Raw genomic sequence first — 27,782 nt, 5'->3', positions numbered from 1 at the left:
AATATAAGAAGTAATCTTCAAATTTGTGCAAATACAAATTTCTTACGTCAAAAACAGATGTTTTTAATTGGAGCGATTTTAAATAACCTAAAGATTGGCATAGATGAAATCATTTTGCAATGGCGGAAAACAAAAAACTGTATTAAAAAAAAACACATGTGGAGATAGGTTAACATCAATAAATTAATAAATAATGCACGAAATACTGTTTTCACATTTATTCATATTGCAAGACTTACAATTTAATTAAATTTAAATAGATTAACGATATTGAATTAATTACATGTTGATTTTAATATAAGCTTGACATGGCATGTCGAATTTTTTGAAGTAAACGAGAAAAGTATTATTTTAACACTATTTTTAATTTAGAGAAAAACTTAATGTCAACTCTTTTAAAAGTGAAATCTTAAACCCAGCCAAGAACTTTAATATCGCACTTTTAAGAGAATCAAAAAATATCAATGTTTTATGTTTACTGTGATTTGTATTTCTGAAGATTTAAAAAATCATTGTAACATTGCATGGCAAAAAATTTAAATATATTCAATGATATTTCATTAAATTTCGAAGACTTAATTTTATGATGTTTCGTTTAGGGTAACCCAGCGTTGTTTTCCTTCTGAAAGAAAAATAATGAAGATTAGCGTTTTATAAAGAAACAAATTTAGTACCATTTTCTTTACTATTCATCTCCATACAATTTATTTTTCCAATCAAACCATTCACATTCAGACCTTTATTTATCTTTTTTAGTAGAAAATTATTATTTTTATTTCTTTTACCCATTTTGATATTTATCAAAATGGGTGAAAAACTGAACTATTAATAATTTTTTTGTTTACTTAATGTAAGTAATTTGTTTTCAAAACAAGTCATTATTATCAACTATTGTGTTAGTGTAAAAAAATGTAAAAAATTGTATATTAATGCACATATAGTATATACAAACATACATATATTAGAAGCGTTATAGAAAACGTCAAAACTGTATATCTATTCAATATTATTATAAACATTTCATTTTAAAAGTTAAAAAAAAACTAGAGATTTAAAGTCCAATCTCTTTTAAAAAAATGTATGTTATGAGGGTCGTTTGATATGTAGGTTTGGTAAAAAATGTTCAGAAAATCATTTCATAATACTTAAGTTGTTAAATTATCTAAGCTACTCAGGATATCGATTGAATACGATAGTTATCATTTTAACAACGTACTTCAGACAACTTCAGATAACTGTGTTTTTAACATAAAATATTTATTTATTGTATTTTGTAATGAAAAATCGTACGTCACTAAACCAACAGAATAACCCTAAATTTATATCAATTTAAGAAAGAAATTCGTGTTTTTTTTTCACTATCCAAAATTCTGCGCTCAACACCCTTTTTTACGATATTTGTCAAATAAAGAAAGGGCGATATTTTAAAAAATACTTCATTCGCTCTAATTAATATTTCAATAAAAAATTAATTACCATGAATAGATTTAAATGTTTTAAAACGTGATATTTTCATATCCAAAATCCAATATGGCATAAAAGTTTTCATTAATTCCTGACATCTTAACATTTTGAAGCTGTTGAAAAAAAAATGTTAAATATTTGTAAAATAAATTAAAATTTGTAATTAATAAAGTAACAGCGTAACTATTTGACAAAATTAATGTTATTTCAATATTAATGAAAAAAAATACGATGAAAAATTGGAAAGTCAGTTCAAGACATATTGGATTTGCTTTCGTTGGGATATTTCAGAATATTACAAACTAGGCCGTCTTATGAACGTGGTATTTCCCATGGACATAAAATACAAAAGTCTTGACATAATATTTTTTAAAGATTATAGGACACGTATTTTTTAAATTAATTAATCATGTTGTTATTTCATACTTCCGAAAACTCTTTTTTTTTCAGTACAAAAGCCCTCTAATACATATTCAATAACCTGAATAAAAGTTGAACATTTTATTTATATAAATCGAAATATGTTAATTTATATAGGTAAACATTACAAGACAAAAACAGCTTATTTTAAAACCATTTAAATAAGCTGTTTTCGTCTTAAAATCATAAATGTATGAATGGAATTAAAATAAGTACTGTTTTAATGCAGATTCTAGATTATAGGACGAGCTAAATTGTATAATGCATCATTCTGACGTTTTTTATATTCTTTTCCCTTTTTTTAAATAAGATTGACGAGTCAATAAAATACAAAAAAATGTGTATCTTTTTTTTGTAAATAATTGATAAAATCTTTAATTTTACTAAAAATTCAAATATCGACAATGTTTTGGGTATGTCCAAATTTTTGTTCACAACTCTGGGCTAAGTCCATTTAGTAATTTTATTTTTATATTGATATTGACACGATGAAGAAGAATATAAAAGTCTGGCTATTTACAAACGTTATGATCTGAATGATCTGAATTATTACAACAAAATTTGAGTAGTGTGGCTGTCAATCATGGGTTGAATGGTGAATGTTAGAGTGTGTAAAGTCATCACTTTAGCCAGCCTATGACAGCTCGTAAGCTCTGTAAATACTTTGACATATTTTTTTTTCTTTTTCTTTGTTGAGATATCAAGGGTAAATAAATGTTAAGTATTCGTAAAGTCATTTATTCATTCAACCCTTTATCCGCACCCCAATGTTGCATAGGGAACTGCATCATATAAACGCAGTGTTATCTTTATCGTTAACACATGAAGGAAAGGTGATCAGCCCTCCGCTTCAGGTTACAGTCCCAGGTAGTATTGAATAAATATAAGAGTGAAAAAATCACTTATATTTATTTGACCCCCCTTGGGAATCAAACCCGGGACCACCAGTACGGTAGCCAAGCGTGCTGACCATTACACTACGGAGGTGGACATTCGTAAAGTACGTGAAGTTTAAAAAATATGACGACAAAATGAAAATAACTAACGAATATCTTTTAAAGTAAAATTTCTAAAACAGATGGGCAAGTACGTTTCTGAAATGTCCATGAATTTGAGTAGAGATCGTGCCGATGAATGCAGACAGCTGTCGGAATTTTACTATTGTTATTGAATCAAATATCAAGAGAAAGAACTTGTTTACTTCCCCTTATGTTCTTTATTGCGAGGAAAAAACACGAATCCCAAAATTGTAACTTTTCACGAAGGAAGAGTTACATTTTTATTATCGATTTGGGAAGAGATGTTGTTTGATAAGGTATCCAACATACCATCATAAATTACTGAACTTTTTGAAATTATAATTTAATTTCAGCAATTTATTTTCAAAACTGTGTCAAATTTGTTTCCAAGTCAAGGTTGTAAATAAAAATAAGAAAATGTAAAAAAAATACAATTTCTTTCATAGGAAAATTTCATTTGAAGTATGTTCTATCGTTAATATTAAAACTATCTTGTTTATCTTACAACAAAACTAATAAAAATTTTGACAAGAAAAAATACGTAACTTACCTCCCCAACAAGAATGTCCGTATCTTAGTCAGTATAATTTAATTTTAGTAATTTGTTTTCAAAACTGTGTCAAATTCATTTCCAAATATCATTTTCATACGCATTTTGAGTGAGTACAAATACTTGTTCACAAATCTGGGTTTCTCCACTTAGGAGTTATTTTATAGACATATAAACATAGGTGAAGAAGAATATGGAAGTTTGGGTATTTAAAGGACTTTGTTATTATTTTATTCACGTGTAACATTCACCATTCTTTCGACCCATTGTTCAAAACTGCACGAATCAAATTTTTGGAACTTATATAAATTATTTTAATCTATTTTAAAATAAAACCCTTTACTGGAGTACTGGCAAGGTTAATCATTTTTCCTTTAAGTATTTACTGATCAAGACACTTCGCACACTCCTTTCAAGAACGTCATAAATAAAAAAACTTGATTTTTCAGGAGAACGTTTTCAAAGTTTAAAAATATAATACAGTGTATTAAAAATAAATACTAAGCCACTTATTGAAATTTTTTTTCTGTGCAACAGATAAGGTAAAAATCGAAGGTTTTTTCTTCATTTGAAAAATATTTAGTATTTAAAAAATAATAATTAAACAATACATTTTCTTCAAAATGAAAAAAAAAAACTTTCTGCCCTGTAGCGGGTAAATATAAAGTTAAAAATATGCCTCTTTTGCTGGGATAAAGTACATTTTTTGGGCATTCTGAAAACATGCACAACTGAAAATTGTCGATTTTTGATTTATGACTTTCTTGAAAGGAGTGAGCGACTTGTATAAGTTGCAGTATCCTGTACACCATTAGATGCAGATATAATTAAGAAGAAAAAAAATAGAAAAAATTTTCAAATAAAGCCATAACCAAATTATGAGAAGTAAAAAAAAACAGGTATTAAAATGTTAATATCATAATCATATTATGTACCAGTGCTTGCAGAAAGTTTGCTTTGTCTGATCTTGCATCATCTGAGTAAAGGATGTCCAACGGACTTTTATCGTCGGTCATTGGATCTTCAATGTTTTCTGATCTGAAAAATAAAAAAATGTATATAATGAAAAAAGGAAATATCACCAAATATCAATTATAAAACTGATGCTTCATTTTGCAAGTCATAACTGAAGATGGCAATAGGTTTATTATATCCGATCAAATCCTCTAATTATCTTACATCTCACTCTTACTCGTCTATATACATAGTTTAACACAAAGAATGATGGAGAAAGATAAGTAACCTGATGTCACTGATGGAGAAAGATAAGTAACCTGATGTAACTATGAATAACATAAAATCAATATGTAACCATATCAAGTAACGTCCAGTACGTGGAATATTGTGTATGGATATCAATTTCTAGACAACATTTAGAGTGTGTCCAAATACTTATATACATATATATATATATATATATATATATATATATATATATATATATATATATATATATATATATATATATATATATATATATATATATATATATATATATATACATATATATATATATATATATAAATATATATATATATATATATATATATATATATATATATATATATATATATATATATATATATATATATATATATATATATATATATATATATATATACATATTTATATATATATATATATATATATATATATATATATATATATATATATATATATATATATATATATATATATATATATATATATATATATATATATATATATATATATATTTGTATATATATATATATATATATATATATATATATATAATACATATATATATATATATATATATATATATATATATATATATATATATATATATATATATATATATATATATATTCAATAAATGAAATACTGATGAACGAAAATGTACTTACGAAACGACTTTTCCGGGGAAATAATCTCTTCTTTCCTCTGTCGAATCTGCATTTTCCTGTAAAACTCTGCGGTGCTGGTATAAATCATTACTGCCATCTTCCGACTGGCGCTGTAAACACAACCAACAGAAAATTTTCAGGAAACTTGTTCACATTCAGGTTTTCAGCACCCTTTTGGTTGAGTGATTCAGATGGCGATAAAATAAGGTTGCATGTTAGTTTTGTTCTTCTAAATATTAATAATTTCAAATGAATTTTTAGCGCTTTTAAGGGAATCATAAAAGTATCATTATATTTTTTTACTGTCATTTGTTTTTAAGATAATTTAAAAAATCAGTAGAAAATTGCGTAGCTTAAAATTGAAATAAATAACTGGTAAACATTACTGCCATCTTTTGACTAGTGCACAAAACAACAGATTTTTTCTGGAAATTAGTTAACGTTAAGGTTTTCAGCAACCTTTCGATTGGGTGATTTAGATGGTGGTATAAAAAGATTGCATGTTATTTTTGCTCTATTAATAACTACATAAGTATTAAATATTAAACCCGGCGCTATGATGGTCGTCAGCCCCGTAAATGCCCAGACTTTTATATTCTTCTTAATCTTTCATGAGATGTCAAAAATAATATTTAAAAAGCAATTAAAAAAAGTTTATTGTGAAATATTTTTTCCTAATTCTTTTTGGCAAAATTTACAAACTTCATTAAATAAATGAAATTAAAATTTCCCTAAAGAAGACAAGGTGTTTGTCGAAACCACTTGGATAAATAGTAGTTACAGATAAAATTGGTCAAGTAAAAGTAACAGTTTTATTTATTTTATAAAATTAAAAAAAAAGCTTCAGCATATTTCGGTTAAGGGCTATTTCGGTTATTATAAAGTGCTGTATTTACGTTTAGGGCGAAGGCGAGAAGGGGAAGGTCGGCATCTCTCAGTTGGGGTCGCAGCAGACGGGACAAGAACAGTCGATCTCCGATGGATGTGCGCACAACTTCAGGCGGCACCCCAAACTGCTGTGCGCGTAATGAACTACGCTTACCATGGGCTGAATACAAAAAAAATCATAGAAACTTCACCAAATATTCTAATGTTTTTATTCTAACCCTAGTCCGTAACCAATGGTGCATAGGGCACTACATCGTTTTGACACAAGGTTAACATTCCTGCGCTTCAGACACAAGTCCAGGGTATTATAAGATTAATATTATAATTTTTTTATTAATGTTTTACTTAGTTAATACCACTATTTCTCAAAATCTACTGTGACATGTGTTTCTATGCATTCCGCATTATTTTCAACACCGTATGTAAGTAAAACATTATTTTAAAATTGATGGCCAAATCAATTAATTAAAATTATTTTATACTTTAAAATTATTAATGAACACACTCAAAATGTTTTCAACCTTATTTTCATTAAAATTTACTTACATTTAATAAAAATGATTTAGGTACTTACATTTATTTAAATCCCTCTGGGAATCGAACCCGGGATTTCCAGCTTAGTTATTGAATAGGGTTAAGTATTTAACTATAGAGGCAGACAAGATTGTGAATAAAAATAAGAAAATGGAAAAAAAATCAAATTCCTTAATAAGAAATTTTCTTTTGAAGTATGTTCTATCGTAAATATCAAAACTATCTTGATTATACAACAAAACTACAAAAAAAAATATGACAAGAAAAAAATGGTAATTTACCTCCCCAACAAGAATGTCCGTAACTCAAGCAGGAGCCTGGAATATAATTTAAAAAAATATTAAAATTAATTTTTCAGTTAAGTCAAAACGAAAATATTATAGTTGCAAAACTAAAAATGACATTGCAAAATAAAATTTATTTCAATAAATTACGAGGCACAAAAACATTAATAGCTTACCTCCGATATTATCTTTGTTTTACAAAGGTATGAAGCAACAACAAAAAATATGCTCTTCTATCTAAACCTGGTATATTTGTGTCTTAATCTAGTTTAATTAAAAATAATAGGAAGCACATATTTACAATATTTTTTTATTATTTCTCTACGCTTGTGAAGCAAGGATATTCAAAATATTCAAAATCAATAAAGGTATTTAGTATATTTATAAAATACTAAAATCTCAAAAGCTAGGATAAGCATCATTGATTAAATTAATTGAGGTATTTTGAGATGGGTAAGAAATGAGCGACGAAAGAACAAAGAAAAGACGAAAAAGTTGAAAAAAGAAAAAGAGAACGATCAAAGATTACTCGAGTGATTAGATACTTCAAATACTTGAAGTGTATAGGTCAGAAGATGAATAATCAGTGGTTATGTATGAGAAGGAGGAAAAATTAAAACAGCAGTGAAATAAAATTGTAATAAAACTTATTGGTGCGGCATTCTATTCTCTTTGTTTACTTCTACCGAGAAACACTTCACGGTTAGTTAGGTGAAAGTTTTTGATTAAGTTATACTTTAAGTTAAATAATTTAATCATAAGTAAGTGAGCCAAGTTAATGCTGACTTTAATTGTTAAATTTGCCTCATTTTATAAAAAATCAAGGAAATGTCATCATCAATGAATATATTTCGATAATAAAGATATTCGAAGAATATTATCAAATATAATTTACAGAAATTAAAAAGAAAATATATGGATATCTATTGTATTTTTTCCAGTACCCTTTATTGCAATAAAAAATATTACATAATTTACCCACACGCAGGCCATGCCTTTGAGGGATCATTTTTTGCATTTATATAATATATATTTATACAAAATGTAATACATATATATTTTTTTTTTAACTTTTAATTATAACGTATCGTAAAATGCAAAAAAGGAAATACTAATGTGGAATAAAAATGGAATAGAAAAACTGTTCGATCAAATATTTTTGAAAGGGGGATGAAACATTGACCGACATTATTCTGTCACGTTGTATGCAGAAGAACACCGTTGAAATCGACTTTTGTTTTCCTGAAACAAATGGTTTTTCATCTTCGTTTCAGGTCGAAATGTCACCCTTTATGTTACAAAAATATGTGTAGATGGATTTGTGGTTGGCGTCTGAAAAAATACATTTTGAACTGTATTTTTCCACAAAAGTAGGTTACTTGGAAGATGGAAGAATTATCATATAAATATGTAAATATATACATTTATATGTTTAAATATATAAATATATATATAAATATATATATATATATATATATATATATATATATATATATATATATATATATATATATATATATATATATATATATATATATATATATATATATATATATATATATATATATATATTTATATATATATATATATGTATTATATATATATTTATATATATATATATATATATATATATATATATATATATATATATATATATATATATATATATATATATTTATATATATTTATATATATATATATATATATATATATATATATGTAATAAAATAACTAGGTACCTACCTATACATTTTATTAAGTACTTACAAAAAGTACCTACATAAAACAGTTCTACCACCAGATGCCGCATGCGTCGCTCAGAATAAAACAAAAGACTTCCGATAATATTATTAACTGTCAGAATCAGATAGATAGATAGATATAAAAATTATTATAAAGATAAATTAAGAATAAACTTTAATTACAAAGCAACACATTGTTTATTTTATTATTATACACCCACTTTACATATTATTTACACTTTTCAAAAGGAAAATATTACCACGTTATAAAACGACAATTTTGTTAATTGGAAATGGATTATGAAACATTAGATGTATTAAAACAATTACTACAATATGTTCGGAGTGAGAGAGAAAAATTAGAAGATGATCAAAGAAAACGATTAGAAGATAATCAAAGAAGACGTGGAAATCTAAGAACTTGTGATAAAATTAAAGATAAAAGTCCATGTAAGATTTGTGAAAATTTAAATAAGGGAACTCGATATCACCCTGAAGCAACGTGCTGGTTTAAAACAAAGGAGGATGATAAGATTAATAATAAAAATGATGATTTACAAATTACACAGAAACAGTGCTTGAAAAATGAAAATAAAAATAATGTGAAAAAAATTTCTACAAAATATAAAATAAAATATACTCCAGAAAAGAAGAATTTCGAAGCAGATTGTATGAGCAGGAATCCAGTATTAGGATCGAAGGAAAATGCAAATGAACAATTAAAAGTTGTAAATTTGGTTAAATTAGAAGATAATTTAAAAGATCAGAATAAAAATAAAGACATACAAATAACACAGAAACAGTGCTTGAAAAATGAAAATAAAAATAAAGTAGAAAAATCTTCTACGAAAGATAAAATAAAATATTCTCCAGGAAAGAAGAATTTAGAAGTAGATTGTCTAAGCAGGAATCCAGTATTAAACTCGAATGAAAATGCAGATAAACAATTAAAAGTTGTAAATTTGGTTAAATTAGAAGATACTTTAAGAGATCAGAATAAAAATGAAGGAATTCAAAAGAAAAAAACAAATGGATTAAAAAAAAACTGTGTCTACTTTAAAAGGGTCAAGAAAAAAAAAAAAGAAAGAAAAAAAAGAAAGGAAAAAGAAAAAAAAACTCTTTCATATCACTAAACTTATACCAGTCCCTTCACTACAAGAAGATGATCCGGAGGACGAGTGAAAATTTTACTATGAATTTTCATCCCCAAGGGGGGAGATGTAATAAAATAACTAGGTACCTACCTATACATTTTATTAAGTACTTACAAAAAGTACCTACATAAAACAGTTCTACCACCAGATGCCGCATGCGTCGCTCAGAATAAAACAAAAGACTTCCGATAATATTATTAACTGTCAGAATCAGATAGATAGATAGATAGATAGATATAAAAATTATTATAAAGATAAATTAAGAATAAACTTTAATTACAAAGCAACACATTGTTTATTTTATTATTATACACCCACTTTACATATTATTTACACTTTTCAAAAGGAAAATATTACCACGTTATATATATATATATATATATATATATATATATATATATATATATATATATATATATATATATATATATATATATATATATATATATATATACGTATATATATATATATACGTCCGCCTCCGTAGTATAATGGTCAGCACGCTCGGCTACCGTTCTGGAGGTCCCGGGTTCGATTCCCAAGGGGGGTAAAATAAATATAAGTGATTTTTTCACTGTAATATTTATTCAATATTACCCTGGACTGGTACGTGAACCGGAAGGCTGATCACCTTTCCTTCATGTGTAAACGATTAAAATAACACTGCGTTTATATGACGCAGTGCCCTTTGCACCATTGGGGTGCGGATAAGGGTTTATATATATATATATATATATATATATATATATATATATATATATATATATATATATATAAATATATATAAATATATATACAGTACATACACAGTCATATATAATATATGGCGCAGAGGGTTACGTCAATTCAGTGTCAAATCAATCGTTAATAAAATAATGATAAAACGTATAAATAACAAATAAACGTACTGCGCTCCAGATAATTGGATCTAGGAGTCTAAGTTTTTGATAGAATACAATTGAAGTAAGTAAAGGACCTTAGGGTAAAAGATGAAGGACAGGAGTATAAAGAAAGGGAGGATAAAGTATAGTTAGAAAACAGTAATTTTTACTGTAATCTTGCTAGATTGGGTTAGCTATTGCATACAGAATTTTAACACGTAAACATCTCATAACAGTTTTTCGAGAATTAGGTTTCGATTTATGTGTATAATTTTTTGTTACAAAATGGGCAAAGCTTTCCTGAAAATGATCGTATTTACGTCTGTACGCCATAAATGAAAGCTAACATTTCCGCCTTTATTATGTTACAATCGTTCCTGAAACTTGATAGGCATACAATATGTGTGGTGTCTCGAAGCATTTAAACCGTTTATATATAATTTTAAGTAAACATAATTTTCAATACATTTATTATGTTTTTAGCTCCATGTTAGTATTTTTTTAAGCAAAGTGTTTCTCGATTTTTAAAAAAAGTTAATCATTTCGAATAATGTTCTTTCTTATTTACTATAGTAATTTTTATTTATTTGTGTTTTATATCAATTTTATCGTCCATATATACTGAACTAAGAATAACTCCACTGGCGTGCAAGAGTAGGTAAAAAGGATGAAAGCCGCATCACTCTGTTTTTGGAAACATTCTTCCCCTCTTCCTCATGCATATCCATCTCCTCGTACATACTCGCTGATTATTCCGACTTCTACCCTGCCCGCGTACAAGTATTTAAAATATTTAATTTCTTATTTTATTTTCTTCAGTCTTCCTCTGTTTCTATTACCAACCACATTCACCTCATAAATATGTTTTACTATTCTTTTTCACCCATTTGATTCACATGTCTCAACCCTCTCCACACACTTTTCCTAATTTTATCGATAATTGAAGAACTGTGTTGAGAAAACTTATTTGAATAGAAAAAAACTGTTTTTTTTGTTCTAAGTTTATTTTTTTATGGCAATCTATAACTTTTCCGATTTTTTCATTTACATCCTCAATCTTATTTGCCCTATTCATTTGTTTTATTGTTTATCCTCACACATTTGTTTCACATGTCTGAAGTCCAAACCATCTCAACCCTCTTTTCTTATCGACAACCCTCTTTCTTTCTCCTTTCTTTATCGATAACGTCTATTTCATCGACAACATCCATACGAAGTATTTTCAAGTTGATAATCTTCATAATTATTTTTGTATAATGTTCAATCGATTAAAATTGAAAAAATATACAAATTCTTGTATTAAGACTGTATGTTTACAAATCGCTCACTCCTTTCAAGAACGTCATAAATCAAAAAACTTGATTTTTCAGGAGAACGTTTTTTAAAGTTTAAAAATATAATACAATGTATTAAAAATAAATATCAAGCCACTTTTTAAACTTTTTACTGTGCAACAGATCTGTTTAGGTTAAAACCTGAAGGTTTTTTCTGCATTTGAAAAATATTTAGTATATTTGAAAAAAAATAATTATACAATACATTTTCTTCAAAATGCAAAAGCAACCCTTTCTGCCCTGTAGCGGGTAAATATTATGTTAAAAATATGCCTCTTTTGCTGGGATATAGTACATTTTCTGGGCATCCCGAAAACATTCACAACTAAAAATTGACGATTTTTGATTTACGACGTTCTTGAAAGGAGTGAGCGAAATGTGTTTATATAAAAAAGGCTGTTCGAATTTACGGACACGTCATCTGATAAAAAAATACTAAACGTATTGTATTTTGTACATTACAAATTTTTTAACTTTGTGTTTCTTATCATTCATTGTTAACTTAATAATATTAAGTGGTGTTACACAAAGTAAACGATGAATGATAAGGAGAGTATTCATAAGTATTGCTTCACACTATACTACACATTCTACACTACATATTCTAATAGAAGTTGATATCATTTCGTTTAACCGTAGTATTATATATCTAGTTGGGTAGATATGTTTCTATTTCAAGTTAACGTGAGATCCATAGATGAGTAAGTTTTCCCAAGACACATGTTTTCCCAAAGCTAAACATTTCAAGACGCTTCGAATCTATGAACGATTTGTAATAGGTACTTACGATCGATTACGTATGACTTGCAGTTCTGTTAACTTCAAATCAAACCTGTTCTTATTATTGGCATTAACTTTATTCACTACCAAACACTTAATTTAAATTATCTTGGTTTAATACTAATAATCAATGATGATGACTATTTATATACATTATTGAAAATGTATTGTTTTTATATTGTTTCACATGTTCAATAAATTTCGCAAAATAGTTTAAAAAAAATTGCTTAGCAAGAGCAGATCTGTCAGGAAGCCTAGATGCTTCTGTATCAGATCTGGGCATGTGGTGGGACAGCTTTCAATATATTGAAAATGTAGATTTTTTAGACCAATACGGATGTTGAATATCAAAAGAATTGGGTTAGTGATAAGTTTAATGTAAGTTTATTGTTACATAAAAGAATAAAAATATTTAAGTGTAGACGAATGCCAATACTAAATTATTTATTGAAGCCCTGTAAAAAGCAATACTTCCTTATTCTTTTTTCATCTACATTGAGATAAACGTAAAAATAATAGTAAAAATCGTGATATAAAAAGGGATAATTGAACAGATTAAGAAAATTTCTTCATGGCGGTGTGGACATATAGAGTGAATGGAGAATGACTTAGAAAGTGTATTTAGCGAATGTGATCGGGAGAACAGAACGAGGATGGCTGAAAAAGACTTGTCACAATCAGATCAATAAAATCTGGTGGTGTCAAAAGTCCACGTAATCTGAGGGTATGTTTGACTAGATGTATGGATGTGAAGGAAACTAGGAGTGAATATCAAGATGGAAGGGTATGGCGTTCCATCCTCTGCCTACCCTTGCAAGGAAACGGAGTAATGGCAAAAGAAGTAGTATATATAAGTAACTTTAAGCTGAGGAAATCTAGAAAATGTGATAAAAGTTTAAGATAAACTAAAAATATTGTGATCAGAAGATAACATAAAGGCCTAATATTCGGTAAAGAGTAACTAAATTTTCTTTTAATAAAAGTAACATTAAAAAAAAATTAACACTGATTTTATAAAAAAAAGTTTTTCTTCGAAAAAAAGATGTGATTTTGAAAAGAAAACAGTTATTGAAATTGAAGGAGTTAAAAAAATTATTAAATTAAATTTTTTCAACACATTCTAAAAAACACAAAACAAAAAAAAATATGCACATTCTTATAAAATTATTTTGACCTGACGTCCAGCTCTGCATTGCCGGAAGCTAACGAGCATAAGCGAGTATGGCCTTAATACGAAATTCGTAAAACTTTAATCGTAGATACACATAACATCGCGTTACTAAAATATATCGTTTTTCATTAAAAATAAAAACATGTTTATAGTTTTTTATGTTTAATTTTAAAGGTAAAAATCCTCACGATAAAAGTTTTTATAAACTTTTAACGCCCGTATTTTCTTATTAACACCCCTTTTCTTCCTGTATGCCTTTAATAAGTTTCCACAAAAAAGTATTAATGGAAAAATTGTAATACGAAAAAATGATGAAATATGAGGGAAAAACATCCCCTAAACGAACTCTTTGAGTCTTGTTGCGCGGAAAACAAGTATATTAAAAGCTTAATCTCGGGAACATTTTGCAACACAAAATCTATTTGATGTGTATTCCATGCAATTATCTATTTGAAATTACACATTTTGATCGTTAAGTTTAGCTCAGTTTAATACAGTTCTATGAGAATTTGCAATGACATCCAAACTGTTAATTGCGTTTTCTCTAAATAATACCAATCAGCATCACAGATGAGAGTTTATACCCATAATGGCTAAATATCACGGGAATTTGTATCTAAGCTTCTCAAACTTTACAACGTTTGAAGTTTGTCAAAATACTTTTCCACTTGTTGTACATAATAATAATAATAAAACCCTTATCCGCACCTAATGGTGCAAAGGGCACTGCGTCATATAAACGCAGTGTTATCTTGATCGTTTACACATGAAGGAAAGGTGATCAGCCCTCCGCTTCAGGTACCAGTCCAGGGTAATATTAAATAAATATTACAGTGAAAAACTCACTTATATTTATTTTACCCCCCTTGGGAATCGAACCCGGGACCTCCAGAACGGTAGCCGAGCGTGCTGACCATTACACTACGGGGGTGGACATAACTGGTCAAATTATAAATTGAAAATCATTCAAATGAAAAGGGTCTCGCCTTAATAAAACTTTCTTTATCCCACCATAGATATCTATTGTGAACTCGCGCATACTTTGTTACGAATTTGATCAATATGTCTAGAAGTTAATTTTTTTTAAATATTGTTGTTGTCAATCATTAATTTGTTTATTGTTGTCATTCGTTATACGTGTGTAAAATGATCTCTTAAACCAGCCTATGACGGTCGTCAGCCCCGCAAATACCTAGACATCCATATTCTTCTTCATTTTTGATGAGATGTCAAAAAAATATATAAAGTTTATATTTGGGGCACTAAGTGATTCTCCATTTTTTTATTAAAATGTAACCTTGTTTTGAAATCACACCATTATAGTGATTTTAAAACAAAGTCACATTTTAATTACATACTGAATAAACAATTGCGAATTAAGTATAACATTTAAAAAAATTGTACACGAGTGAAACTGATAATCAAAATTTAAAACTTTTTAGGCGAAAACAACCCCCTTGATCTCCATCACGTCCGCCCTCGCGAAACTTTTGAGAAATCTGTATCTGTAAGTCGTTATATTGAGGTATTTTTCTTGCCAACTTTTTTTTTGGTAATAGATTTCAAAAGATTTGTGAACTTATCGTACGTGATACACAAGTAAATTTATTTATTTTATTGCGAAAGAGATTTACACTTTGATTCATGTCCTCAGAGATGATCTGTCAATTTCTTTCACTGCCGAAACTTGGACCTGAAAACTTTCTGACAACATTTTATGTAAGTGCTTGATGTTAAATACATTTGAGGGGGTTGATAAAATACAAAGCCATCAATTTCAGGTGTATTCAAATCCTTGTTCATAAATCTGGTTTTCAGGAGTTATTTTTACATTTAATGTAAAATTAAGCGGAGAAACCCAGATTTGTGAGCAAGAATTACTGGTCTATTATGAATAACAAATTACTGGTCAAATTGTAAGCTGCATAAAAATTTCAAATTATGTATTCAGGCATCTCCCATTATTTAAAATCAGTTAAGGATCATGCAAATATCTTAAGTAAATAAAAGGATTTCTTATTATTATTATAATGATTATTTTTTAACTCCTGTAATTGGAGATAATCCAAATTTTGTGAACAAGTATTTGGACACACTCAAAATGTTGTAAAAGGATCTCTGCTGAATTAAAGCATTTTCAAACCATTTATAGATGGCGCCCGTGAAATCAAACATTATGGGACTTGAGATTTAGGATGTATGAAGGCGCTCTAAAAATTTGAGTAGTGTGGTTGTCATTCTTGGGTTAAATGGTGTATATTTATTACACGTGTGTGAAGTGATCATCTAACCAGCCTATGACAGGTCAAAAGCCCTGTAAATACCCAGTTTTTCATATTTTTCTTCATCTTTGTTGAGATATCAAAATGTAAAGCCAAATTGTCTTTAATATTTTTTTACGACATAATATTTTTCTGTTACCTACAAAAAGGACACAAATTACCTACATTTATTGTCTTTAGACTCTATTTGTTTTCCTCAATCTTCTTTATGGCTTTTGATATATTTGTCTATTTGACATTAAATGAAATTCACAAATTTTCGAGTGTCTTACAATTTTCTTTTCATAAATAATGGATTTAATCCACTCAGGAATTATTCATATCAACAATTGTATAGATTTCTTAGCGTAGATGAAGAAGTTTATTGAAATGTTATTATATAAGTTTGGGCATTTACAGGGTTAACGACCAAAGTTGTGTATATCACATTTCAAAATTTGAGTTACGAGTATGTGGTTGTTAATAGTAGGTAGAATGGTAATCTATGTTGAGATAAAAATACTTTTTGAAACTTTTTGAAAATACACTGAATAAATATTTATATGTAAACAATATTTATATCTAAAGAAATATTCGAAAGATCGAAACAGTAAAATTTGCATTTAATAAAAGATAAATAATAATAATAAAAGTTTATTTCATCTTGCCTTAGCGATGGAAAACTAAACCGGAATCTAGGCATATCCGGTATCACTAAACTGTGTTTAAAATGCTTTGTCTACTATACCATGTACTTTATAAACATATTTTGGTTACAAAAACAAGGTTTAAAACAGTAAAAAGGCTATAATAAAAAAATAATGATTAACATTTATTACTTTTTTTTGGCGGTAATTTATTAATTCGTTAAAAATATATACGCACAAATTCAAACAAACAAACATAAATTTATGAAAACAGATGCATCTTTTTTTGCTGAAATGCACACAAGGCATTTTATGTCTCTTGTCTGTGAAGTTCGCTTTATAAAATATATATTTGCACGTTGTACATAAATAATAATAATAATAAACTAATTACAATTATTTATCAATTGGATGAGGTACGTTTAATTATGTTATAAAAAATTTTATCTCATAATTTTTTAATTGATGAGTTGAATATTTTGCGATGGCATTATATGAAATATGCAAAATAATATCTTATAGTATACCGAGCAGAATATGATCATTTTCCCAGTGATGGTGAATTTTCAATTTTCAATCGGTAGCACAATATGCTTCAACTTCATTTCGCTCCCTTATTCTGTGTTGCAAGAATATAAATGGGATGTTAACATGTAAATTTTGTGCAGCAAGTGGAAAGTATTCAAGTGCAAAATAAACTCTTGTATTTTTGCCATTTTAAAAAAGTTGAAATATTGATAATAAAGTCTGAACAAATTATAAAAAGTGGAAGATGCGATGAAAGAAAATTGATCTCAGTAAAATCAGCAAGCAGACTTTATGAAAACACTAGTTATATTCAAATTGAAATTATAATCATAGACTTTATTTATATCCTGTCGATTGAGTAAAATTAAAACACTGTTAGGGTCAACAATCATCAAATATATGTTATATATGAGGGTATTCTGTTGGTTTTCTAATTAAATTCTTGTTGTGAATTAATGAACAGCATGACCTATTGGCAAAAAACTGCCGTCCATTTCGTAAGAACATTCACCGTCCTATTCGTATTAACAGTATTATTTTAATATTTACTCTGCTTTTATGTTATAGAGGGATGATTTTACAATATTTATAAGATATCTAACAAGTTAACTTATAACAGTACTTCAAATATAAATAAAATATATTTGACTACATTTTTAATGTCCTTCACTGAAAATTGGCCGAATAAAATTTGTATTATTCGCCTGAAAAGAAAAATTGCATATAGAATTTATTATCATTACATATATTCTTAAACCCTTATCCACATCCCAATTTTGCGTAGGGCACTGCATCATAAAAAAAAACAGTGTTATCATGATCGTAAACACATGAAGGAAAGGTGATCAGCCCTTTATTTCAGGTATCAGTCCAGGGTAATATTGAAAAAATATTAGAGTGAAAAATATCACTTATATTTATTTGTACCCCCTGGGAATTGACCCGGGACCTCCAGAACGGTAACCGAGCATGCTGACCATTACTACGGAGGCGGATTCAATTATAGAAATCCATTTTTCGATTTTTTATCGTTTTAACATGTCTAACATCTTAAAAACATTTATACGATATAACATTTATAAACATTTGTGTTCGATAATGGTCAAAATGGTGACCGTTACACAAGTGTATAAAGTGATCACATACGCCCGCAAAATGCCAGGTGGTCACCTTTTTGACTTCCTTTTTATTTCGTATAAGAAAGACAGATGCTTCGTAGATGTTTGATGCATGATAAATGTTCGATAGACCTATAACGAGCATTAGTTTCCCTCGAATCATCCATAAGATGAATAGTCCAGTAGGTACTTAATAAAATAAGTTTATGATAAAAATGTTTTTTTACTTTGCATCGTTTTTACTATCAACTTTCTTTAATGTGATAATAATTAGTTTATATTTATTGGGTTCGGCTTAGTATAGAACATTAATAATGATGTCTACTCGTTTCACCGTCTAGTTTATGGCATGGGTTACGTAAAAGATAATCAAATCGGATACTACTATGCGGTTATCTATAAACACGCGTAAGTTATATGGTGGCTAATACGTCCCATGGATTACCGAGAGATTGATTACATATAAGATAATATCAATATTTTCATATGCTTGCCACAAGGGGGCTACAGCAATATTAACTGGAGCCGTCAATTTGATGATGTCAAAATAATTACTGGTTTTTCAGGGTTTTCGTGAAATATCACGAGATAATTTATCAAATATTGCAAATTCATGGGGCACTTTAGTAAAACGTGACTATTTTTTTTATTTATCAAATTGCACACTTGCATCATAGATTGGTTGCATAATTTGAATTCTCCACTTAAGGAGTTACTGAGATATTTACAAAAAAACACCGTTAAATATTTTTTCAAAAACAAACCGTTGGCGTTGTGAACAATGGTGAAATTATAACATGTTTACAAAGATTTTTAAAAAGTAGACAGTTTCATATGAAATATATTTTAAACTCTTTCTAAATAGATTTTTCATTATTAAACTCGTATTTTGACTACTTATTATTATTTAAATTAACATTTTTTTGGGAAGGTATGTACAATATGCATAAATACAGTAGAAGCTGAAAAGTAGGCAGTTTTATTTCAAAAAAATGTTTATATGTCTGTGTGTAAGCAATTTTTTTCCAATATTGGTGTTATTTAGAAACATCAATCGTTTTAATAATTATTGAATAGTTTTCATTCTTTCGGAGTGATTTTACCAAAAGGAAAATTTAGAGGATTTAAATAATGTAATTTTTTTCTCTTGTACTAATTTGCACATTTAAAAAATGTTTGATATAAAATAAGCATGATATATACACAGTGTTTTGGAAATATTTACAGAAAAACTTAAAATAAACCAAAAAAAAACATTACTTTTGAACAAAAAAACTGTCAGCGCTTGTTCAGTACAGTTATATTAAAAAGTAATCGTATGTCTGTACAAAAAAAAAATATCATTACAATTTATAATTTAGTTGTTTTCACTTGTAAATACTATTTATCAGATGATTATAGTAACTCATTTTTCAGAATACCACTTGAAGGATATTCCACAGTAAATAATTAAACCATTAATGATCAAAATATTTTATACTTTTAACAAACGATTTATAAAATATATTATCATGTAACAATACTAAAATTACTTCTAAAAATAAATATGAAATGGTTTTGTTTGAATTAATTTTACAGGCTTTGTTTCCCAATAATTAATTGGGCAACTAAAATATAACTCCCTTTCAAGGGTTGGTAAATGTTTATTGAATTTACGAATACGTACAAAAGCAATCGAAAATCATCCGATTAGGAAAACAATATGGTTTGATTTGTCAGTAGGTCTATTTGTAAAAGTGAGCAATTAAAACGTAAATTTTATCCTCTTTCGATAAGCCTTTTGTGTTCTTACTGGTGAATATTTTTATAAATTTATTATACCTTTTTTATGGCCAGCAGTGCGAGCTAAAGAAACAAAATCAACATGTTACATATAAATTACACATAATTATTCATTAAAATACACATAACTATAGGGTCTATGATGACTTTTCTCAGTACATGTGCAGCTAACCCAAAAATTTCATATTAATATGCTTGTTCCTTGGGTGAAAAATTGAAATAAATAATTCATGGACGAAAACAAACTAGAAAAAAATATCGTTCAAATTCCGATTTGATATTAATATTTTAGTTTGTAACAAAAAAACTTTATTTTTATGGAGACATGTTTTATTTTCTTATACTAAAAGTGTGTTATATTGTGTATACTTTTATCAAAATTTATATGTATCATGTACATTCTTATCTATCATTTTTATTAACATGAAGTATTTTACCACAGACAGACAGTATCTTAATACGGTACACTAATATACAGCAGACAAATTATTCGGAATCTATTATAATATTGAAGGTTTTATTAAACAATTAAAAAAAATAATTAAATACTATATTTTTTTTAATCAACCTATTATATTTTATTTATTGTTTCGGCATTAACTTTGTGGTAAGACATGTTACAATGATTAAAGAAAACACTTGTTTTTTACCACATGAATATTATTATTGACTACATGTTTCAGAAGTTAAACTTCCATCATTCAGGTCTGTATAATAACTATAACAGACGTGAATGATGGAAGTTTAACTTCTGAAACATGTAGTTAATAATAAAACTCAAGTGGTAAAAAACAAGTGTTTTCTTTAATCATTGTAACCAATTATATAAATATAAATTCAAGTGTTATTAGGGTAAGACTAGAAATAATATTTATCTAATTCGTTATTTTTTTTCTTCATAAAAGCGAAACGAATGAATGCGAACACATCACCGTACCTAATAATAAAAAATCTTTACAAATAAATAATTGTGAAAAAATATAAAAAAATACTAATATGAATATTTCGATACTTTAAGCAATTTTATTGTTTTTCGATAAGATTTTTTCAATATGAAAGGTCATATTTTGGGGATCCAAAATGAAATAATTCACATTTAAAGATAAAACAACATATGTCTCATTTAGCAAATGTCTCAACAGAGACTTTTGTTTTACGAGAAGAATATGGAATTCGAGGCATTTGCAGGGCTTATAATGTAGTATTGGTTACCAAATAAATTTTAAAAAAATTCTCAGCCATAGTCTAAGGAGATTATTAATTGTTTTCTTAACAAAATTCTCGACATTAAGTTTCTGGTGAAATGCATAAAGGGTTAATTATTCGTGGATTCCTTTTATACAACTTCCGAAAATTAAGGCAATATGAATACTTAATAATGAGCAAAATAGTAAACGTTAATGTATAAAGTGATAATTGAAGCCAGCCGATGCCAGTTCGTAAATCCTGTAAACGCCATAACTTCCATATTACCTTCGCTTATGAAAAGTTCTTCTTCTCTTTTAAAACATCTAAAATCTCGCGGATTTAGGAAGTTTAAATTTTTGTGTACAATTAACTAAAAAAATATTTTGCAATATTTTATTCTTGGTTTACGACACATTCCGGAATTAATATAAGCAGCCCGAAGTATGATGCTATAATTCATCAAAATATTACTTAAAAATAAGAGTTTGAAATAATTTATTCGTATTTCAATGTTTAAGAATTAGTACATAAACCCTGATGATGAAGGTTCTTGTCGAAATCGGTTGGAAAAATTGTACCATTAAAAAGTGGTTAAAACAAAGTTGTTTTATTTTATAAAGTTTATAAAATGTGCCACAAAGTATCTATGAAAAACATTCAAGAAATAATCTATTTGTGTATGTATGAATAACTTATAATTTATTAATAAATAAATATAAGTTAATAATATTAAATGATTAACTTATATTTTACTAATTACAAAAAATATATTAGGAAGAAACTTCATAAGTTACTTTGAAATAGCAGATAAGAGAAGCATTTAATTTTGTAGTTAAGGGAAATTCTTGTATGTGTTATGTGTACATTTGATATTGAAAGTTGCAAGAACTCATCTTTATCGCTTATTTACCAACTCATGGTAAAATCCAAAAATAAGCAAAGCAATATTTTTGCTGAGACCAGTAAATAGTGATAATTATGAATAAATAATATCTGGCTTAAATCTCGAACTAATTGACTGTATTACGTTTCTTCGACGTAAAATTATAAAATACATAAACATACTTGTTATTTACGTTAAAATATTAATATATATTCTTAAAAAATATTTTATAACTCTTATTTAGATTTACAATGTCAAAAATTAAGTATTTTGGTTTTCAATAGGTATGGTGTAGAAAAATATTGGTCAAATGAAAAAAAACCTTATAAAAAAATCTCGAATGCTATTATTTCATTGCTTTTAATTTTTTAATTTAAAAAATTATCCCGGGTAGATTACAGGGAGGTACTCGCATTTTGTGGTTCATATGTTAAAGTGGGAATTCTATAGAGCTTCTCTTTTAAACTGTCAGTCTACAGTTTCAAATTGAAAAAAAATAAAAATAAAAGGAATACATTTAAAAATAATATAAACGGGCAGTTGAGTATCAAATGTGAAAGTGTCAAAAACTTTAATATAGTATCCAGGGTTTAGGCCCTTCAAATAATGCAGCTTAATTTTTTATAATCAGCTTAATCTTAATCTTTTAAATTATATAACTAAAATTTGTTATATTTTTGTTTGTTCTAACTCAGTTTAACTATTAATTGATATTTTTCATTGACCGGTTACAAATTTTAAAGATTGTTGTTTTTTCTGTTTGTTGTTTGAAAACCATGTTATGTTTTCCAAAAAATAAATATTTAAATATGTCTATGTTTTGAAAACTAGTTTTATTATATGTGGCGAGTTATCAAAAAGTTTGTTAATGGAATAAATTATTTATCTTGGGAGAAAATGAGACTAGCTATCTTTCCAAATTATGTACAAATATAAAGAAAAACTGTGTAAACTCTTACATTTTTCATATTTGTAGAGTAACTTTTTATTTTTTCCCGAAAATTACTTATACACAAAAAATACCATGTAGTTTTTTTTTGGAAAAACTACTTATTTTATTTTAAATACTTAGTAAACGAAATAAACGAGAATGTTGTACTATTATTTTTTTTCATTTTTAAAAATAAATTAAGGAAACTGTTAAAATACTTGGTCTTTGACTTTTTTAAATAGTAAAAATACATTTTCGATTTAAATAGATTTTTCCAATAGTTAAAAATCAAATGTAAGCATGCACCTTCAAAGCTAGTGAGAAAAAATTAAAGACCATAGAAGTGTGTAAATTAAAACCATGGATGTAAATCAGAATGAATGAAGAAATACTTGGAAGTGTCGGAAGATCTCGATAATTACTGGATCTCAATCAAGCAAAGGAATGTTAAATACATGAGATACAATTTTCAACGAAATAATAACGATAAAGGGGCAAAAGGACAAAGATATAACACTCCTAGGTCCACTATATAGTGGAGTGTACCGGGACCATTCAACGAGCTGATGATGTGTTTAAGAAAATATGACGCAAATATTTTATCCAGATATTCAACCTATTAAATTCACAAAGTAAAATATAAAATTAGGATATCGAGGTTGAATCCATTAAATGATCTGTAAATTTAGAATATTTTATTGGACAAAAAATATTGTGTACAATGTATACTCAAAATAGAAAGATATGAAAATTATCTTGTACTAATGATTTTTTTTAAACATAAATTTATTCATGAAAATACCGTGATTAATCAAATCCTCCAATATTTCAAAAGAAAATCCCAAAAATTTCATATCTTTTTCAGTGAATTTTTTTCGTTTTCTTTTTTCAAATATTTTGGGTCCGTATAATCTTTCTACACAAATACAGGATGTACCCCAAAAGGGTTTTTATAAGATTTTTATTGTTATTTCAAAGGATTTAAAAAAGATATTAAGATGAATATATGGAATATTTATAATCTTATTTTGATAACCATACAGATCCTGCAAATGAGACTTATATTTATTTTAAATGGGAATATTTATTCGACACGTTACCTTTTATAAATAATCATTAAAAATACTATCATGAATATTTTTAATTATACATTTTTAGGTAACAAATCCATTAAAAAACTTTGATAAGTAAGAACTCTTTCATATTCATCCTTTATAAGTTTTCTCTCTATGAAATGAAATCCTTAAGGTTTTTTTATGTTGCTTTAATCCATATTTAATCAAAGGCTTCACGTAGGTTAAGTTAATAAATATTTATAAATTAACAGAAGAAAGTAAAAAAAAAACTGATTTTTGCGTGTTTTATTACATAATTCATGATTTATTTCAAATTAAAAAGTAATTGTATCAAATTACTGAATCTACAATCTTGTATGTTTAGAGAGATGAAAAATATAAAACACAAAAATTAACAGAGGGAAAGCTTTGTCGTACAAAAATTAAGAAAAACAGTTGATGAATTTAAAATCTTAAATTCAAGATTAAAACAATTGTACAGAACTACTTTTTGAGTTTATTTGAGTAGTTACCAGAAATAAAGACATTCTCATCAACAAGTGAAAAAAACAAGCAGTTTATAAATAACTGAATTTGAGGCTAGTTAAAAAGGGATTACAATTCTTGTTTTTTGCATTTATTAATGATTAATTTGCATTTATTAATTTTATTATTAGAAAAATATGTTTTTACACTTGGTACTCTAGGTATATGTATATAACAAGGGTGGCCAATCCGCGGCCCGCGGCGACTTTACGTGCGGCGCGCGGTCATGTGTGACGAATATTTTTTTTAAAATATCGGGTCTTTGAGAATACATTTTAAATAATATTTAAGTAATTAAAACCAATAAAATGTCTGTAATTACATAAAATGCATATATTCTGGTGAAAAGAAACTCAAATCTTGCACAGAGTGGCCATTGATAAATTTGTTTAATTTTATTTAAGATAAAACTGATAATATAGTTTGATTTATGTGTCCTAATTAATAATTTTGATAGTTAGAAATTGATAAAAATGTTTATTACTATACAAATACAATGTGTGTTTTCTTATCAACTGTGGTTGCAATAATGTTTTTTTTTTACACAATTACCATGATTGTACTTTCTGATTACCTCTGTATTCAACGTATTTATAATACTTACAAAAAAATCAATACGTATGAATTTCGTTTTTACAAACAAAAATATATATTTTTTAAAATTATAACAGTCTTTATGCGGCCCTTTGGAAATTTTAGGTCATGCATGCGGCCCGGGTGCAATTTGAATTGGCCCGGCCTGCTCTAGAATGACTGAAGAGTGGTCACAATATTTAGTCCGTCATGAAATTTAACAGTTCATTTGTTTTATTTTTTCATTATTTAAATCTTAATTCTTCCGCTAGACGACATAATATTTTATTGATATGTTTCGTATGAATTACATATCTACGCAGATAAGTTAAAAGCCATGATCATACACAAAGGCATGAATAAATCATACAATATAAATAAATCTGCGTCTAGTTTTGGTTATTTGTATAAATATGTATTTAACACCAAATAAATCGATATATTATACGCTTAAATTAGGTTATTTTTCTCTTTTTGTCTTTTTTGAAATTTTGTGTTTTCTGAGTTTTATTTTTATGTGTAGAAATTTGAACATAAGACTGCTACCAATTGTTCTAAAAAGCCAAAATGGTCAAACATAAAAAAAAATGTTTTATTAATTTTGATCTTCATCGAGGAATATCGGTAAAAATCTCAATATTTAAAAAAACGAACTTATTTTGAACAGATTGTCAAATAAGCAGATCTGTTATCCAGTATGTTGATAAAATAAATAACAAATTCTTTATCTTACAAATTAAATAAATATGTGTTTAATATCCTTACCAGCCGCACATTCAGCCAAGTAAATAACCAGAAGTAGTCCAATTGCTTTCGTCAAAAAAGCTCCGCAGAGACTGCTGTAGAGCTTTGCCATCTTGAATCTGTAATGAGATTAAAATGTAATAAATGTGACTAAATTTCGATCGAAGGTCATTCCAAGGAAATTCCTTAAATTTTTTATATGTTGTCCATATACATATTTCTTTTAACAGAATCAAATAAATTTTATACAACTCTTTAGTCGTTTTGAGAATTTAAAAATATTAACATATTAAATAATAAAATACATATATTATAAAAAAAGTTATGTTTCATAACAATGATATGAATTTGAGACGCAAAGACTCGATTTTTTTCCACATACTATATTCGACAGTTTAAATATAAAAGAAAAAGATCGATTCAACTCAGTCCGATAATTAATCGACTTTTTTTAAAACGCAAAAAGGAATACAAATATTGTTTTTCTACTAATCAAAACACAATTTATATAATGTACGATTTTGAATGTTTTGTGATAACTTTTATGAATTAGTAATAATCTGCATAATTACAAATAAAATTAAAATAGGAAGAAAAAATGAAATTCACCATCAAATACAAATCAAATGAAAATTGAATTGAAACAAATAACGAAAATGCCTCGACGTAAAAAATTAAGCGGTATTAATATTGTAAGTATTTTTTTAAATATTTTAAAAATAAATATAATGCGGACTTATTTTATTTAAAATAAATATAAATTAAATATGACTATAAAAAATGTAACAAAAAACTGTTTTCTATGAAATGTAGAAAGTTAATCTTTTAACAAATTTACGCTGAGAAAGTTCATAACTGTTTTTTACAGCTTTATATTATATTCTATTGTTTGAAATTTTTATTAGGTAAAATCCAATATTTCTTTAAATCTATTATGACACGTATTATGATGCATTTTGCATCATTTTCAAACACCGTATTTTAAGTGAAAGAGTAAAGATTTACCACTAAGCGACTGCCAAATCAATTAAAAAAAATAATAATATTGTAAAATTTACATTCGAAGCAATAACTTTGTGATTTTCCATTTTACAATCAAAATAAAACTTTGTTTTAAAATCACAAGTAAATAGTGATTTTAAAACAAAGTAAAATTTTAATTATATACTGAATAATCAATTACGAATTAAGTACAAGTAAAAGTTGTATTTTAATTTAATTTATTGTGGTTTTAGATTTGAAAACAAAATAATATTTTAATTATAAAAATATTGTATTTAAAATTCTAAAATGTATCTAACTTGAGGCGATATTGCAGTCGGACTTAGCTTTGGTCTTGCTGGGCTGGTCTGCTTGTCTGGGAGTAACTCGGGGCTCTCTCGAGTCCGCCCGCTTTATATACGCGGGCAGAGCGAC

At 27.0% G+C, this 27,782-nt stretch overlaps 1 protein-coding gene across 2 annotated transcripts; it reads right to left on the bottom strand.

Annotated features, from left to right (window-relative positions):
• Positions 1 to 203: 203 nt before the first annotated feature.
• On the bottom strand, positions 204 to 27,782 carry LOC148308131 (uncharacterized). Of its 2 annotated transcripts, XM_088262352.1 has the most exons (8): positions 27,668 to 27,782; positions 26,388 to 26,485; positions 20,486 to 20,509; positions 7,046 to 7,081; positions 6,239 to 6,390; positions 5,343 to 5,452; positions 4,389 to 4,491; positions 204 to 622 (listed from the first exon to the last, which is right to left on the bottom strand). In XM_088262352.1, the coding sequence occupies exons 2-8, from the start codon at positions 26,476 to 26,478 to the stop codon at positions 596 to 598; spliced, it is 543 nt and encodes a 180-aa protein (XP_088118478.1). In that variant the 5' UTR covers positions 26,479 to 26,485; positions 27,668 to 27,782; the 3' UTR covers positions 204 to 595. The 2 variants fall into 2 exon arrangements, with proteins under 2 accessions (XP_088118478.1, XP_088118479.1); XM_088262353.1 differs by lacking the exon at positions 20,486 to 20,509 and having other exon boundaries at positions 447 to 622.

This window comes from Brachycentrus maculatus, unplaced genomic scaffold, assembly GCF_059751285.1.
Source record: "Brachycentrus maculatus isolate JH-2025_06_01 unplaced genomic scaffold, ASM5975128v1 h1tg000176l, whole genome shotgun sequence".
NCBI classification, from domain to species: domain Eukaryota; kingdom Metazoa; phylum Arthropoda; class Insecta; order Trichoptera; family Brachycentridae; genus Brachycentrus; species Brachycentrus maculatus.
Note: the sequence above shows the minus strand (reverse complement) of the source record. Positions and strands in the feature narration are given on the sequence as shown.

What these genes read in the sequence shown, in the direction of transcription:
- LOC148308131 (XM_088262352.1), bottom strand. Translation starts at nt 26,478, where the DNA reads ATGGCAAAGCTCTACAGCAGTCTCTGCGGAGCTTTTTTGACGAAAGCA. An exon ending in CTTGGCTGAATGTGCGGCTG is followed by an intron (nt 20,510 to 26,387) that starts GTAAGGATATTA and finishes TTGTTTCTTTAG; the next exon opens with CTCGCACTGCTGGCCATAAA. An exon ending in TTCCCCGGAAAAGTCGTTTC is followed by an intron (nt 4,492 to 5,342) that starts GTAAGTACATTT and finishes TTTATTTTTCAG; the next exon opens with ATCAGAAAACATTGAAGATC.